Genomic DNA, 16,511 nt, shown 5'->3' with positions numbered 1-16,511 from the left:
GATGGTGCTAACTAGAGGTAGGTGAAAGGGACCCCCACATAAGTGGGTGGGGCTCCCTCCCTGACCCAGGATTAGGCACAGACCACACCCAAACACCTATTTTCACATAGAGATCCTTTATTAAGTGAGGAATAAAAGTAAAAGTGACTGCTCTCTAACTCAGGCAGAAAAACAGCAGCAAATGACCTTGCAGGTCTAACTTTTCAGGGGAGAAAGGGGGAGGTCTGTGTTAGCACGAGCTAGGATGCTGCAGTTTGTTCCAGTTGGACATGTTAGTTAGGTGAACCAAAGGGGCCCTTTGATTGCTGGACCTTGGTAGTTAGCCTCAGAAATGAGACTGGTATAAGAAAGTGTCCAAAAGCCGGGCATGGTGGCGCACGCCTTTAACTCCAGCACTTGGGAGGCAGAGGCAGGCAGATCACTGTGAGTTCGAGCCCAGCCTGGTCTACAAAGTGAGTCCAGGACAGCCAAGGCTACACAGAGAACCCCTGTCTCAAAAAACTAAAAAACAAAAGAAAGTGTCTAAAATAAGGGAACAGACCTTGGTGGCTAGCTTTGAGGATATATGTAATCTGTGGTTCACAAGAGAGAGGGAAGGGCAAGGCTTGCCAGTGTCAGGTTTGCCAAAGCCAGGCCTGCTGAAGCCCTTCATTTCCACCTTTTTGTTTTATTTTTGGGTCCATGGGTGTTGGCTAAGTGGCCATCATTCTCTCTGGCCACTTCCTGCTGATCAGGGATGAAGATTAGGGAAGAGGGAATCAATCAGTAGTCTATGGAGTCGACAGTGGATCTGGTTGGGAGGAAAGAGCAAGAGGCTTAGGAGAAAAGTACAAAAGTCAGTGAGTTCTGGGTCAAGGAGCTGGAAGGTTCTTTAGAGCCACAGATCAGTGATCGCCTCATACAAGTCATCTGGCTCTCGGAAGGGTGTTCGCAGAAGCCACAAGTCCTCCCTGATGCCATCAAGGAACTGCCCCCAGGCCCAGATGAGGTCGGGTGAGCAAACAGTGTCATCTTCAGGGGCAAGAGGTTGGTAATGCCTGACGAGGAGCTGATTAAAAGTTTGATTATTGATTTGTTTAGTTAGCAAAGAAGAAAGGCAGTTAAGCAATAGGAAGGCAAAAAGTAATAGGACAAGGGGACAAGGCTAGATCCTACTTACTGGGGGGCTGGAAGTAGCTGGGGGAGCCGGAGTTAATGGGGAAGTTCCTTTTAGTAGGTTCCCAGAAAGGCAGGTTAACTTAAACCTTTTCCTCTGCCACCACCCATTGTTAATGTGATAGCAGCATTCGTCTCTGCGGACACACGAGTTCCCCTTTCTCTGCTGTAAAGAGATCTTGGTGGGAGACTTAGGCCAGAGAAGTAAGCTTGTTGTTGGACAGAGGCCAGAGACCAGGCCATGGTGTCTAGGCAGAGCTGTAATTTGGCTTCGAAATCTTCAGCTCTGGAAACAGAACGGCCCAAAGTGCTGCCTGCCATAGCTGTCCCAGTAAAGGCAGTGGCTGGACTTACACCCACCATAATAGTCAGGAAAGCAGCGCTGGTGAAACGGGTCCTTAGAGGAGCCAGTAGAATTCAGATTGGCTATATAAGGTTAACTGGGGGACAACTGCCACCTACCAGAAAACAGTCCAGTTGCATTGGGGAAAATATAATCTGAAAGGTTCCCATTGCACCAAAGTAGCCTTCCCTGCGTTCCCAGGCATGTTTTAAAATTAAGACATTTTGGGAATGTGCATGATTGGGGAGGCTTTTGTTAAATGGTGAGAGGACGGATGGTCTGCAGCAGGTTTTTGGGATTAGGGTGGAGAGGTTGAGAGACCCGTTTCTGGCTCCCAAAGGGGAGGTTGAGCAGTTATTAGTGGGAGGCCAGGCACTGGAAACCAGAGCATCACCCAGGAGAGGAGCTGCAGCCAGCGGATGGCATTGAAGGGATGTGCAGAGGAAGCCGTGGGAGACAGCGATGAAGGGAGGGGGCGGGGAAGTTTAGGAAAGAGACTTTGTTGGAGAGTGTTTTAAGGGGAGATGCCTGGGAAAGTTTGGGCTAGAGTGAGAGAGAGTCCAAGTTAGGTGACTTGGGGAGAGGAGCATTGAGCTTTGGAAGGGGTGACCCGGTACCCCCTAGAGCCGAGGAGATTGATGAGTGAGGCAGTGTCAGATCGGCTGTCGGAGGGAAGGACCGCAAAGGAGGAAGCCATCCACATGCTGGAGTAGACGGAGGGAAGAGGGGAAGGCAGGCCAAGTCTGTAGCCAGTGCCTGGCAAAAAGGTAGGACTGTCTCTGAGGCCCTGGGAAGGGACAGTCCAGGTTAGTTGTCAGGATTGCTGAGTACCAGCGTCTGTCCAAGTAAAGGCAAAAGATCTTCAGAGCAAGTATCCAGGGCCATTGAGAAAAAGGCGTCTTTAAGGTCTAAGACTGAAAAGTGGATAGTGTTGCCTGGGATAGAGGATTGGGTGGTGTAAGGGATAGGAACCTGGGGCAGATATGGGTAGCAGCAGCGTTAGTGGAGTGCAGCTCCTGGACCAGGCATAAGTTCCATTAGGGTTGGTTTTGTTGTTGTTGTTGTTGTTTGTTTGTTTGTTTTTTACTGCTTGTATGGGAGTAAGGTAAAGGGGTGGGGCGTAAAAACAGTATAAAAGAGACTGAGTGAGGACTTTGAGGCCCCGGAGGCTGTTAAGGGTAGGGGGTATTGCGGTTTAGAAATGTAGGCAAACGGCTCTTTGCCTTTCATCTAAAGAGGCTTATGCTGTGTACCAAGAGACGGGGAGGTGGTATCCCCTACAATGGGATTGACGAGAGAAGGATGCTGAGGATGAGGGGTTTGGGGATTTTGGAGAGTGAGGGAGTATAAATGGAGGCCAGGGAAAGAAAAGGGAAATGCAGGGGTACCCTGGGAGCTGTTGCAGTGGCAGAAGGCAAAAATAATATCAGTCTTGGAGAAAAATATCCCTTCCTAGCAAGGGAATGGACATGAGGGCATGAGGAGAAAAGAATAAGAAAAGAAGGTTAAGTGGTTAAGAGCACTGACAGCTCTAAGGTCCTGAGTTCAATTCCCAGCACCCACATGGTGGCTCACAACCATCTATAATGAGATCTGGTGCCCTCTTCTGGCCTGCAGGTGCAACACTGTATACATAATTAAATCTTTAAAAAGAAGGAGAATAAGAAGAGAGGAGGAAAAGCCTTTGAAGGGACAAGTTAAGGGAGGATTCTTGAGGGGTCTGGAGAACTGAGCATATACTCTATTGATGGGAAGAAGGGTGAGGGCACCCCAGAATTCCTTCAGGACTGAAAAAGTAGCCCTGGTACCTAGGAGGAAGGTGATGAGGCGACCTGACAACAATTGAGGCCCTAGGCTCCTGGAAGAATGATTGGTGTGGGTTTAGTCTGTCTCAGCTGCTAGGCCCAGTGGGTCCAGGGGACGTGCTGGAAGGCTGAATGACACCCCCAGGCGCCCTGGGAGGCTGTATATGCCCTGGGGGCGTTCCGATGCCTAGTGGCCCTGTTGTTGACTCTTAGGGCGAGTTCACATTGGCCTTTAAGGATTTGGACAGGTATAAGGACTTGGACAGGTATGGACAAGGTCCTGGTGGCTCCTTATGATCTGACCTTCCCCTCCTTGGGGCCATCCCAGAAACAGGCATTTGCTGGAAAGCCTTAGCCAAGAGTTGGTAGTTGTGGTTTTGGTTGCACTCATTGCTGTTATGGTAGACTCGAATGCCAGGGCCAGGACCTCAGCCTGGGTGTAAGTAGGTGTTAGGTCTGGGTATGATTGGGCAGAAAAGTAGGTCATAAGAAGTTGCTGGCCATCTGGGGTCTCAGGGTCTGGGGCTTATCCTGAAGCGGGGTCTGTGTAAGGCACTGGAGGAACTGAGAGGGATTTTCAGACTTGTCTTGAATTACCTCCTGGACCATTTGAAAGTTAATTAAACGCTACTACCTTAGGCCGGAGAGGAGATGAGTAATGAAGCAGTCCCTGGCCTGGCAACCAGCATTGCAATTGTAGTGCCAGGAAGGGTCCATGTCAAGGGTGGGGGACTGTGGTGGCCCTGCTGAGATCGTCTCTCTCTGGGTGGTGTATTTGGTCTGTATGGTCATGAGCCTTCTCCCAGACACATGCATTCCTTGGGGAGCAGGTTGTTAGAGGTTGTTGAAGGTGAGGTTGTAGGACTGGGTTAGGTGTTGGAATTGTTTGATAAAGGTGATGGGGACTGAGATAAAAGAACCCAGCTGTTGGTCAAGCAGGGCAAGTTCACTAAGGGAGAACGGGGTGAACACGAGTAGGGCCTCCCACACCTGCTACTGCTGAGGGGCAGGACTGAGGTAGGGGCTAGGAGCAGTGTGTCACAGAGTGAGTCTGAGGAGGACTGAAAACAGGAGGGGCATTTATTAGGGGTGGGCTGGATCAAGCGGAGGAAGTGGGGGAGGGGCAGTGAGGGCCGATGACATAGAGGCCAGTCGTAGTGGCCTTGGTTAACCCCAGGTAGGTGGAGAATGGGGACTGGTGGGTGAAGGAGATTGTTGGGGTGTGGACAGGGAGGAAGAGCGTAAGAGTTTCAGTTTCAGGAGCGGAAGAGTCCAGAGGGGCTAAGGACTTAAAGGGGGGGGGGGGCGCGGCTTAGAGCAAAGAAAGGACAAAGCAGAGAGGTCAAATGATCTCTTTCCATTTTCCTGTGTGCTCACAAGCCCTGTAAGGATCCTGAGTAATGTTAGGGTCCAGGGAGCAGTTAGGCGGCCATTTAGATTGGTTGTCTAGAGGATATAGAGGCCTAGCCTGGGTACCGTAGTGAACTGATTTAGAAGATATGACGTCTGAGAGCTTAACTGTTTCAGGTTTTGGAGGAGACATTCCAAAGGCCAGTCAGTGAGAATTGAGCGTGTGGAACTGTTGGTGGGTGCTCAGTGGACTAACGTCTAGAGACTCTGTATCCTGAGACCCCAGACCAGAATTCCTGAGAATGAGAGGGTTGTCACCCAGACTCTATCACCAAAAAAGGGACCCCAGTGAATCTGCACCCCAATGGGTCCAAGAAAGAATCTGAGACCTATCTGCAGGGTTTCTGGACAGTTAAGAGCAGGCACCAGATTCTAGCAGCACAGCCACCAAAAGTGAGGGAGGGGGTAGCCCCGCCCAAGCTAGACTGGATGGAATGTGCCTATCAGCCATCCAAGGGGGTCCACCGTCCTAGCCAATTAAGGTCGTGGTGGGGCATAGACTCCCCAGAGTCATAGAACAGAGATAGGACACAGGCTGTCCCCTGATAGATAACCTGGGGTCTGTTTAGGACAGCAAGGGTTGGGGACTTACCAATCAGCCACTGTTGGATGAAGGAATCAGGCACCAGGAGGACTGGAGAATGTGAAAAAAGGTTGGGGGGTTTCCAGCCATACTGGTCCCTGCATGAAGGGAACCCTCACATGGCAGTGGGGTGGGGTTGGGGGAGGGGATACCTCTCAGACTCTGGGTTAGGCACAAACCACACCCAAACACCTATTTTCTCATAGAGCTCCTTTATTAAGTGGGGAATATAAGTAAAAGTGGCTGCTCTCTGACTCAAGCAGAAAAACAGCAGCAAATGACCTTGCATGTATAACTTTTCATGGGAGAAAGGGGAAGTGTGTGTTAGCATAGGCTAGGATGTAGTCAGTGGTTTGTTTCTGTTGGGCATGTTAATTAGGTGAACCAAAGCGGGCTTTTGATTGCTGGACCTTGGTAGTCAGCCTCAGAAATGAGAGTGGTATAACAAAGTGTCCAAATAAGGGAACAGACCTTGATGGCTAGCTTTGAGGATGTATATAATCTATGGTTTACAAGGGAGAGGGAAGGGCAAGGCTTGCCAAAGCCAGGCCTGCTCGAGCCCTACAGTAGGAGGATCAGTTCAGGATCCACTTCTGGGATAGAGCGAGTTGCAGGCTAGACTGGATTATATCAGACCCTGTCATAAAAGCCACCCCCATGCTGGGCAGTGGTGGCAGAGGCCTTTAATCTGAGCACTGGAGGCAGAGGCAGGTGGATCTCTGAGTTCGAGCCAGCCTGGTCTACAAAGCGAGTCAGGACAGCCAGGGATACACCAAGAAACCCTATCTTGGCGGGGTGGGGGTGGGGGAGGACCAAAAACAAAAAACTAAAACCAGTATGATTTGAGCTGGACTTGCTACATGCACCAGTAGTCTAAGCTGCAGGGAGGGCAGCGGGGATGATCACTGGAGACTAGCTTAGCCACGGCTGTATAACAACACTTCACTGTTACAGAAAGGAGGGCATGTGATCCCCCATCTCAGGCTGGAGAATTGAAAATTCAAGGCCTACCAGGGCTTCCGAGTGAGTTCAAGGCCAGGCAACTTAGTAAGACCCTTTCTCAAAAAGTAAGCAGAAGGCTGGGATGTACTGCAGAGTGGGAGCTCTTGCCTCCGTGTGAAAGGCTCTAGGTTCTGCCCTAGCACAGAGAGGACAGTCGGGAGGGAGTTGCAGGGGGACACGAACTGTGTGGCTTTGTTTTGAAATGATTAGATCTGCATTTATACATATATGTTTGCTAAATAGCACATTGTACCAGTAAATATAGAAAATATGAAGCTAGCTTTTTATTTCATGTAATTTTTCTTTCACGTTGTGATTTTTCAAGTTTATTTTTAAGATTATGTTTCACAGGGTAGACCAGGCTGGCCTCAAAATGAGCCAGTCTCTCCTTCTAAATGCTAAGGCTAAGTCTTGGGACAGGTTGTGAGCATGTCCGTGCATCCATGTTTGCCCGCAGTGCTTGTATGGAGCTCAGAGAACAACTTGTGGCAGTTGGTTCTCTCCTACCATGTGGATATGAGGGACCAGAGTTAGGTCATCAGGCTTACAGCAGGGTGCCTTTCTTTGCCTTCTGAGCTGTTTGCATGAGTGAAAACTTAATTTTTTAAGTACTTGGTTACCATACTCTCCAGCTTGTTACATAAGAAAGGATGGACCCAGTATTGGCCCATCTCTTACTGACATGCTGTGAGGTCCTGGATAAATTCCCTTCTCCAGGTCACTGTGTCTCTGACTGTTTAAATAACACTGACAAATCCTTCATGTCACAAGTGTGATCCCAGTGCTCAGAAGGCTGAGCAGGAGGATCAGGAGTTTGAAGCCAGACTACTGTACTGTGAGACACTATCAACACATAGAAGCAAACACAACCCATTCCACGGAGCCTGGGGGTGCAGCTCAGCCGTAGAGAGATTAGCTGGCATACTCAAAGCCCCTAAATTCTCAGCAGCATGGGCCTAGAGAGATGGCTCAGTGGTTAAGAGCGCCACCTGCTCTTCCAGACATCCTGAGTTCAGTTACCAGCAACCACATGTGTGGCTCACAACCATCTATAATGTGATCTGATGCCCTCTTCTGCAGATAAAACACTCCTATACAATAAATAAATCCTTCAAAAACTTTTTTTAAAGGAACAAAGATAAAAGCAAACAATAGGAGGAATGACAGTGGTCCTCTCACTTATGGTGAGGAGGGATATAGGACTCAAATGAGCTATCGATACATAAAGTAAGTGTGGAGTTGCTGTTTGCCTGGGTGTGATGGCACACACCTGTAATCCCAGCACTTGAGAGGAGGACCTCTGTGACTTCAAAGCCAGCCAGGACGGCATACCGTGATACTGTCTCAAAAATAATAGCAACAAATAACAATAGCTATTTATCTTCAGTTTTATTATTTCTATGTAGTTCAGATTCCTTTTTTAGATGGTTACTATTAATCTTCCATGGCAAGTACTATTGGATAACAGATTGCCAGTAAAAAAAAATTCTAATAATCTTTGTTTAGGTGCTACGGGAAGTAAAAGTTCTGGCAGGTCTCCAACATCCCAATATTGTTGGTTATCACACTGCATGGATAGAACATGTTCATGTAATTCAGCCACAAGGTAAGTTGCTTTTTATTTCATTTATTTCCTTTCCTTTGGGTGGGTGTTTTTTGAGACAAGGTCTTTCTCTATAACCCTGGCTGTCCTGGAATTTCTATGTAGGTCTGGCTGGTCTTAGACTCACCGAGGTCTACCTGCCTTTGCTGCTTGATTTAAGGTTGTGCCCAGCTTTTTTTTTTTTAAGTTTTTTTTGTTTGTTTGTTTGTTTTGTTTTGTTTTTTGAGACAAAGTCTATGTAGCCCTAGCTAACCTTGAACTCATGGAGATCTACCTGTGTCTGCCTCCCAAGTACTGGGAATAAAGGCGTCCACCACCGTGCCTAGCTGCCTAGCTTATTTACTTGTAATCATGTATATATGTAGATTTCTGTGTGGGGGAATGTACACACATGCTTGTTGGTCCAGAAGATGAAGTCCTGGCTGGCCTGCAATTTTCTACATGCTGGCCTCCAATTTGCTGCAATTCCTCTGCCTGTGTCTCTAGAAAGCTAGGGTTGCTGGCATGAACCATCGTGCCTGGCTAAGGGAAATGGTTTTTGTTTGATTGATACAAGTCAGTCATCCCTAGTCTAAAAATCTGAAAAGAGAAAAGTTCCCATATCCTCATAAAGCGTACAATTTGAACCTTTTGGAGTTAGGATTGGGAGGCCTCTGGTATTCTGTATATATATTTTAGGGGGGAAATTCCCAAGTCTGAAGTGCTTTGGTCTCCACCTACCCCTTTGTGTACTCAATCTGTTCATGAGTGCCTGCTAAACTTCCACTCCAGCCAGTCTGCCTTGCCCTTGTATATACAGACTGAGAATGGTTTAGCCTTATTTACTTATTATTTAAAAAAAAATTTTTTTTGAGACAAGGTCTACACTATTACCAAGCCCACATTGTTGTTGTTGTTTGCATTGTGTGGGTGACATGGCCTGCCTTCAGGACTCGAGTGGAAGGGTTTCTACAACTCAGAGCTGAAAAGGTATCCCAGCCCTGAGGTGGGACAGTGTCCCAAGGGTATCCTGAGGCACGGGAGCCAGGAACCTCACAGCTCTGAGAGGAGGCCTCCTCAGAGACAATGCAGCCCCCAAGCCCTGAGAAACCGGGGAGCCTTTGGAGCCTGAGCCCCGCTCCTTCTTCATTCCTCCTTCTCCTCCTCTTTCTTCCGATGAAAGAGTCACAGGCAGGCAGTAAATCTCTTAAAAGAGATTTATTGGAGGGATGAACCCAGGAGGAGACAGCGGAGATCTGGGCAGACACAGCGTTTATATAGGGTTTCCTAGGGGGCAGGGATTTACAGAGGGAGTTGGGGGGATTTCAAGCCTGAGCTGGGGGAAGCTCAGGGATTGGTGAGTTTTTGTCCAGATTTCTCATCCCAAATTAGCATAATCTGGTGTGAGTCCTCTTGGAGGCCTGGAGATGGCAGTTACAGAGGTCTGGGGGTGGGGTGGGGGGCAGCTGGGCTGCTGGAGCTTTCTCGGGCAGAGGTCTGACCAGTTTTCTGACTTAAGGGGTAATAGTTTACAGTGTGTCCAAAATTTACAAAGAGTCCACTGTGAAGGCACTAGGCTGGAGCAGGAAAGGCTGTTGTCATCATGGACAGCTCCCAGAGCGACAGCGGGCTTTCTGAGACAGGAAAGGTGTCTGGTTTTCACTGAGCAGTGGGCTGAAGCAGGACTAGACACCACAGACAGCTCCCATGGAGGCGGCAGGAAAGAGTCAGCTGAAGCAGGAACAGTCACCCTGGACAGCTCCCACTGAGGCGCTGACTAGAGCCCTGGCCATTTTGTCTCCCATGTCCACAGCCCCAGCATGGGAAGGAGGACTGGCAGTGACCTCTTTAAATTTTAGTGTCCTGCTGCTCAAGGACTAAACATAGCTCTTGGGGTTGATGATACTGTGGGCCAAAGGACTTGTGGGGGGCAGGACAGCAGGCTCCCTGCAGCTTGGGGACGGTATCCTGTCACAGGGTTTGTATGGTGGTGGTGGTGTCAGGCACTCTAGGCTAGCTCTGCTGAGGCAGCAGCAGTGGCAGTAGAGAAATCCCTAAATGAATCAGTGTGTGTGTGTGTGTGTGTGTGTGTGCGCGCGCGCGCGCGCGCGCGCGCGCGTCAAGGCCTCCTCAGTGGCAGTGGCAATGGCCATAGCCAGCGGCCATAATAGCCTCAATTTGGCCACAGAGGCAGTATCCCTTCACACATTAGTTTCAAAAATTCAGTCAGCTCAATGCCTTTCAAGTCAGGATTTTATGTCAGCCTCCTAAGGGCTGAGAGCACAAGCATGCGCTTTACACGCAGCTTTAATTTCTTTTTAGTAGTAGTTGTTGTTTTGTTTTGTTAGTGCTAAGGATTGAAGGCAGGACCTGGTACATGCTAGGCAAGCATTCTCCTGCCTTGCTGTACCCCAGCCCCAGGGCTTTCACTTACAAATAGTCAGAAAGAGGGGCTGGGAAATGGTTCAGTTGTACAATGTCTGCCTTGTAGGCAGGAGGACCTGAGTTTGGATCCTTAGCAGCCAGGTAAGGCTGCAGTGTGCACTGCAGTCCCAGCCGTGGGCCTCTGTGGGGCTCCCTGGCCGGCCAGTGTCACCAAGTTGATAAGTTCCAGACTCAATGAGAGACTGTGTCTCAGAAGATAAGGTAAAGAATGAGGAAGACAATCAGACACTAAGCTCTGTCCTCACAGCCATGTACACTAGTACCCACATGCGTACATGCATACACCCATGTAAAGCACGTCACCACAAAGACACACACCCAGATGAAAAAAAAATCAGTAGCAGAATATTTTATGAAAAAGTTGTATGATATTCAAATTTCAGTCAAGTATATTAAAATATAAGCTTACTTTAAAGATTGATTTTATGTATGTAGTGTGTGTGTGTGTGTGTGTGTGTGTGTGTGTGTGTGTGTGTACCATGTATGTCCAGGTACCCACGGAAGCCCAAAGAGGGCTTCAGATGTTCTGGAGCTGGAGTTACAGGTGTTTGTAAGCTGCTCGATGTGCATGCTGGGGACTAAGTCCTCTGTGAGAGCAGCAAGTGCTCCTAACTGCTAAGCCAGCTCACTCACTTTTTGCCTGGAGCTGCTTTTCACGGCAGCAGAACTAAGGCTGAGTCCGTGCCTAGTGTTGACTCTCAGACTCTGGAACCCTCGGTGATCCGTGGTGCTGGGAACTGTGTCTCTGGGGTTCGCGGAGTGTCCCCGTCTCTTAGACTCTGTGTGCTCCTTTTGACTTGCAGCTTCATTTGGTGCTGTCTGTATGTGTTAGCTCCGAATTTGACCGTACATTGAAAATCATGGCTGCTTGCAGATGTTTGTGTTTCTTTCTGCTTGGCAGACAGAGTTCCCATGCAACTGCCGTCTCTCGAAGTGCTGTCGGAGAACGAAGGGGACAGGTATGTGGATTGGTGCTCCGTGTGCACATTAGTCATTGCTTTCTGTCACCAGCAGTGACTTCTTTTGTATTTTGCTTGGAGTGTTGTAGACTTCCTTTCTGCTTGTTTTCTTTTTTGTTTCTTTTTATTTTTTTTATCCTTTTGTCATTTTGTTTATTTTCCTTACAAAATACCAAATTACTCTCCTGTCATAGTTGTTCATATTTACCTTAGTTGACTTATTTGGTACAGGGCCTTGCCATGCAGCTCAGACTGAACTTCAGTTTACTTTGTAGCTCAGGCTAGCTTCAGTTTTGACAATCTGTTTCCCTGGTCTTGGGATTACAGATTTCTGGCCCTCTCAATATTCTAAATCAAAGTTAATGCTAGACATTTAATATGGCTATTTAAATTTAAGACTGGGTCTCATGTAGCCCAGGCTTGCCTAGAACTTACTATGTAGCTGAGAATAGCCTTGAACTACTGATACTCCTGTCCTGCCTTCACCTCCCAGATGATGCTGGGATGCTGAGATTACAAGCATCTGCCAAAAACACCTGCCTGATGCTGTTTAGTTAGAGTAGTTTAGACACTGTCGTTTACATTCACTTCTGTGTTACTGTCTGTTTACTTCTAGAGATCAGGGTGGTATTAAAGAGAACGAAAGCAGCTCATCCATTATCTTTTCTGAACTCACTCCTGAAAAAGAAAAACCTTGTGGCGAATCTGACATTAAAAATGAGAATAACAACTTGGTGAGCTACACGGCCAATTTAGTGATCAGGAAGAGCAGTGAATTTGAATCGTCCATTGAGCTCCAAGAAAATGGCTTGACTGATTTGTCTGTCAGACCGGTTGTCAAGCACCAGCTGCCGCTGGGGCATAACTCAGACTTGGAAGGGACTTTCACGTCCACGGATGAGTCTCCTGAAGACAGCGTGAGCCTGCTGGGGCAGACAGAGGTAGAGTGCTTTCCCAGATCCCACAGCTGTGTAAGGGGTTCGACTTTGTGTGACGTCCTTCATCCTCGGCTGACTTCTGGCCTGGTAGTGTTCCATCTTTCCACGTGGTTTTTCTTCTGTTTAGTCTCATAGACTCAATGTGGTCCCTTTAGCTGTATGGTACTTTTCAGGTTTGGGGTCCCTCCCTCCCCCAATCCACACAGGATTTAATATAGCCCAGGAAGACCTGGAATGAGCTGTGTAGTCAAAGATGACCTTGAACTTCTGATCCTCCTGCATCACAACATGCAGTCCATGCAGCTCTGAGAATCAAACCCAGGGCTTTGTGTATGCTAGCAAGCTCTGTACTAACCCATCCGCAGGCCTGCTGTAAGGCCTGTGTAGTCCGCCTCCCTCATTGCTTAGTTAGTTGATCTTCCCATTGGGCCAGTGCACCCGAGATAGTCTCTACTGTGTGCCCTGGAAGCGTCATTCACCACTGATTTCTGGTATGTGTTACCATTGTACTATAAATATATACATATATTCATGCCCAACAAGTTTCTATTTTTGGAGTGTGACTTTTGGTGACTCCTGTAAGGTTATCATGTCAGTTGTCAGTGTCCATTGACTATGGTAAGTTTGCTAATATGCTCGTCAGACTCTCATCAGTATTGTTAGAGTTTGAAAACCTAGAGCCTTAGTGGCTGGAGAGAGGTCAGCTGAACAGTGCTTGCCATGTAAGCCTGACCTGGGTGTGGTGCTACACACTTGGAATCCTAATCAACAAAACCTACACCCCAGTGAGAGACCTGGGGCCCGGTCTCTAAAAACAAGGTGGCCACCTCCCAAGGAACAGCACCTGAGACTGAATTCTCGCCACCACATATACATGCATCTTGCATGTACACATGAACATCCACAGGCCCCTCCCCCCCATACATGCACACACAACACTTGAACATTAACAGAGTCTACATGACAGATTACAATCTGTCAGGGTAGGACTGAAAATCTGTGTGCACTAAAATAATTCTTATGAAAGAATGGTGTATTGTCCACACATTTTGTGGTTTTGATTTTTGGGCTTTTTTTCAAGATAGGGTTTCTCTGTGCCACCCTGGCTGTCATGGAACTCACTACATAGACCAGGCTGGCCTTGAACTCAGAGACCAACCTGCCTTTGCCTCCCGAGTGCTAGGATTACAGGTGGGGGCCTACATACTTTTAAAAAATGGAACCTTGTCCTTAATGCTGAATTTAGTCAGCTGCCTTGAGCTTAACATTCTCTCTGTAGTTAGATGCAATATAATGAAGCCAACTATTCATAGTTAACTTTGTATTACTGTGATAAGGCGCCATGACCAAGGCAACTCATAGAAAGAAAAGTTTATTTGGGGCTCACAGTTTCGGAGGGTTGGAGTCTGTGACCATCAAGGCAGGGAGCCTGGCAGCAAGCAGGCTGGCAGGGTGCTGGAGCAGCAGCAGAGAGCTCAGTTTTTCTTTTTTTAATTGAAAATAGATTTTGAAAAAATACAATATATTCTAATTACTGTTTATCTTCCCCCAACTCCACACCCACCAAAGCACACCTTTTTTCTATACAAACAGGCATCTATAAAACACAATAATAAAACAAGGTAAAATGAAAACAAACAATCCAGAATAGGATGAAACAAACTAACAGAAGAGTCGAAGAGTAAGCACAAGAAACACATTCATACACAGAAATTCCATAAAAACACAACTCCGGAAACCATAATATATCTGCAAAAGGCCTGTAAAGGGAAAAGTAGACAAACAGACAGACAGACAGATAGATAGATAGATAGATAGATAGACAGACAGACAGATAGACAGATAGAATGCTCAGACAAAGCATTACAAGGCAAGAAGCCTCCTAAAATGCCATTGAGTTCTGTTTTTGCTATCTATTACTGGGCATGGGGTCTGTTCCTCAGTGTGGTTTGTATACCCAGTGAGACTCTGTTGCCTTTTTTTTCAAAACAGCGTTTCTCTGTGTAGTCTTGGCTGTCCTGGACTCACTTTGTAGACCAGGCTGGCCTCAAGTTCAACAGCAATCCACCTGCCTCTGCCTCCTGAGTGCTGGGATTAAAGGTGTGCGCCACCACGCCCGGCGAGACTCTGTTGGAGAAAACTAATTTTTCCTTTACAGACACCTCACATCTTAAGACACAAGCAGGAGGTAGAGAGGGCTAACTAGGAATGGCGTGGGTGTTTGAGACCTCAAAGCCTGCCCTCTGTAATACATCTCCTCCAAGGCCACACCTCCTAGTCCTTCCCAAACAGTTCCCACCAACTGGTACCAAGCATTCAAATAGTTGAGCCTGTGGAGGCCACTCTCATCCAAACCACCATCCCAACTCACGTATGTGCACTTGGGAGACTATGGACAGCTGTCGGATACCGCGCGGACATTCTGTCATGCTTCATCTATACACTGTACTATACTGTACGGTACTATACACTATATTGTTTATATACTATACTATACTATACTATACTATACACTATATAGTTTCATGATACAGCACTTGCAAGGTTCCACTTCTAGAGCCACAAAGAAAGCCCCCAAGACAAGCATCAATTGTGAACAGACACTGTGACACTGAGCAGACCACATAAGCTTCAGAATCAGTTCCTCGGTGCCACAGTCAAAAGCTCCCGCCATTGGGCCTAGCGTTCCTTATGCCAGGACGTACTTTGCTAAGACTCCTATTACCAGACCCCCCCTGCCTTTGTGTCACCTTGAGCTTCCACCTCCTGAGTGCTAGGGTTACAGGCACGCACCGTGCTTGGTTTATACAGCGCTGGGCATGTTGCCCATGGGTTCCTACATGCTGAGCAAGCACTTTACCAACTGCGCCACATCTCCAGCCTCAGGCTACACGGTCTTCTCTGCTTATCAGTCTCCTTTGGGAGACTTCAGGCCGCAGTGAAGTCACGGTGTTTGACCTAGAGTAGGCCAGTGAGTATTTGCTGGCCAGTTAGGACCATGAGACTTTGCAGATGGGAGCCTGTGTGTGTCCTCTAGGTTCGGTACCATCTGATGTTGCACATCCAGATGCAGCTGTGCGAGCTCTCCCTGTGGGACTGGATAGCTGAGAGGAACAAGCGGAGCCGGGAATACGTGGATGAAGCCGCCTGTAAGTATCATCTATAAATCCTATTTTTAAAAAAAACAATTATGTATTTGCCAGTTTATCTGTGATAACACGTTTGTTGGAATTTGTGATGGTGGGTGTTGTCAACCTTGGCAGGATCTAGAATTACCTGGATTTGTTTTTGACACACCTGGGAGGGATTATATAGGTAAGGTTAGCCTCTGGGGATACCTGTAAGGGATTATCTTAATTAGTTTAGTTGAGGTGGGAAGACGTGCCCACTGTGGGTGGCACCATCCCCGGAGCTGTGATCCTGGACTGTATGAAAGGGAGAAAGTGAGCTGAGTGATGATATTCATCTATTGCTCTCTCACTTCTGACTGGAGGTGTTATGTATAGTCAGTGGCTTCAAGCTGCTGCCATGATAGCCTTTCTGTGATGAAAGGCTATATATAACCTTGAACTGTGAGATGAAATAAGCCTTTTCTCCCCTGAGTTGCTCTTATCAGGCCATTTTATGATAGCAATGGGAAAAGACATGTAAGACATTATTTAACTTGTAATATGACAGAATTTAGATCAATGATTTGGGACAGGAGTTTTTTGGTGCACATACATGTTAAATGTACATGTTTGTGTGCACATTCACATGCCTGTGGAGACCAGAGGCTGGTTTTAGAGGCTGTCTTCCTCAGTCTTTCCCCACCTTATTTATGAGACTCGTGTGTCTTCACTGAACAGCTTCCTGATTTAGCTAGGTTGGCAGGCCAGTGAACTCCAAAGCTCAGCTTGTCCCTTGGCCTGAGGAATTATGGGAATCACAGTTGGGATCGCAGGTACAAACCAACCATGCCTGCCCTTGCTATGAAACTCTTACTGTAGCCGGTGTGGCTGGTGGCTCATACCTTCAATCCAAGGACTCAAGAGGTTAAAATAAGAGGTTGTCTTGAGTTCCAGGTTTCAATACAAGACTGTCATCGACAACAAAAGGGCTGGTGAGACGGTTCAGTGGGTAAAGGTCCTCGCCCCCCTAAGCTGACTTGGAGCCCTTGGACTCACACAGTAGGAAAAGAGAACTGACTCCACAAGTTGTCCTCTGACCTCCACACATTTGCGGTACATGTATGCCATCCACACACACACACATACACATAAATAAAACTTAAAAAGTTAGAGCCCACA

General features: G+C 47.5%; 1 protein-coding gene across 2 annotated transcripts in view; it reads left to right on the top strand.

Annotated features, from left to right (window-relative positions):
• The window catches only part of EIF2AK1 (eukaryotic translation initiation factor 2 alpha kinase 1), a 42,637-nt gene that overhangs the window by 13,695 nt on the left and 12,431 nt on the right, over nt 1–16,511 (top strand). For both annotated transcript variants that reach the window (XM_084762515.1, XM_084762514.1), the window contains exons 7-10: nt 7,805–7,904; nt 11,227–11,284; nt 11,901–12,225; nt 15,260–15,371. In XM_084762515.1, coding sequence (XP_084618641.1) covers nt 7,805–7,904; nt 11,227–11,284; nt 11,901–12,225; nt 15,260–15,371 — 595 coding nt within the window. The remainder of the gene's footprint in view (nt 1–7,804; nt 7,905–11,226; nt 11,285–11,900; nt 12,226–15,259; nt 15,372–16,511) is intronic.

Source organism: Acomys minous (assembly GCF_964271855.1).
Source record: "Acomys minous genome assembly, chromosome: 16".
Classification (NCBI taxonomy): Eukaryota; Metazoa; Chordata; class Mammalia; order Rodentia; family Muridae; genus Acomys; species Acomys minous.
The sequence above is the reverse complement of the archived record's forward strand: the minus strand, read 5'-3'. Positions and strand labels throughout refer to the sequence as shown.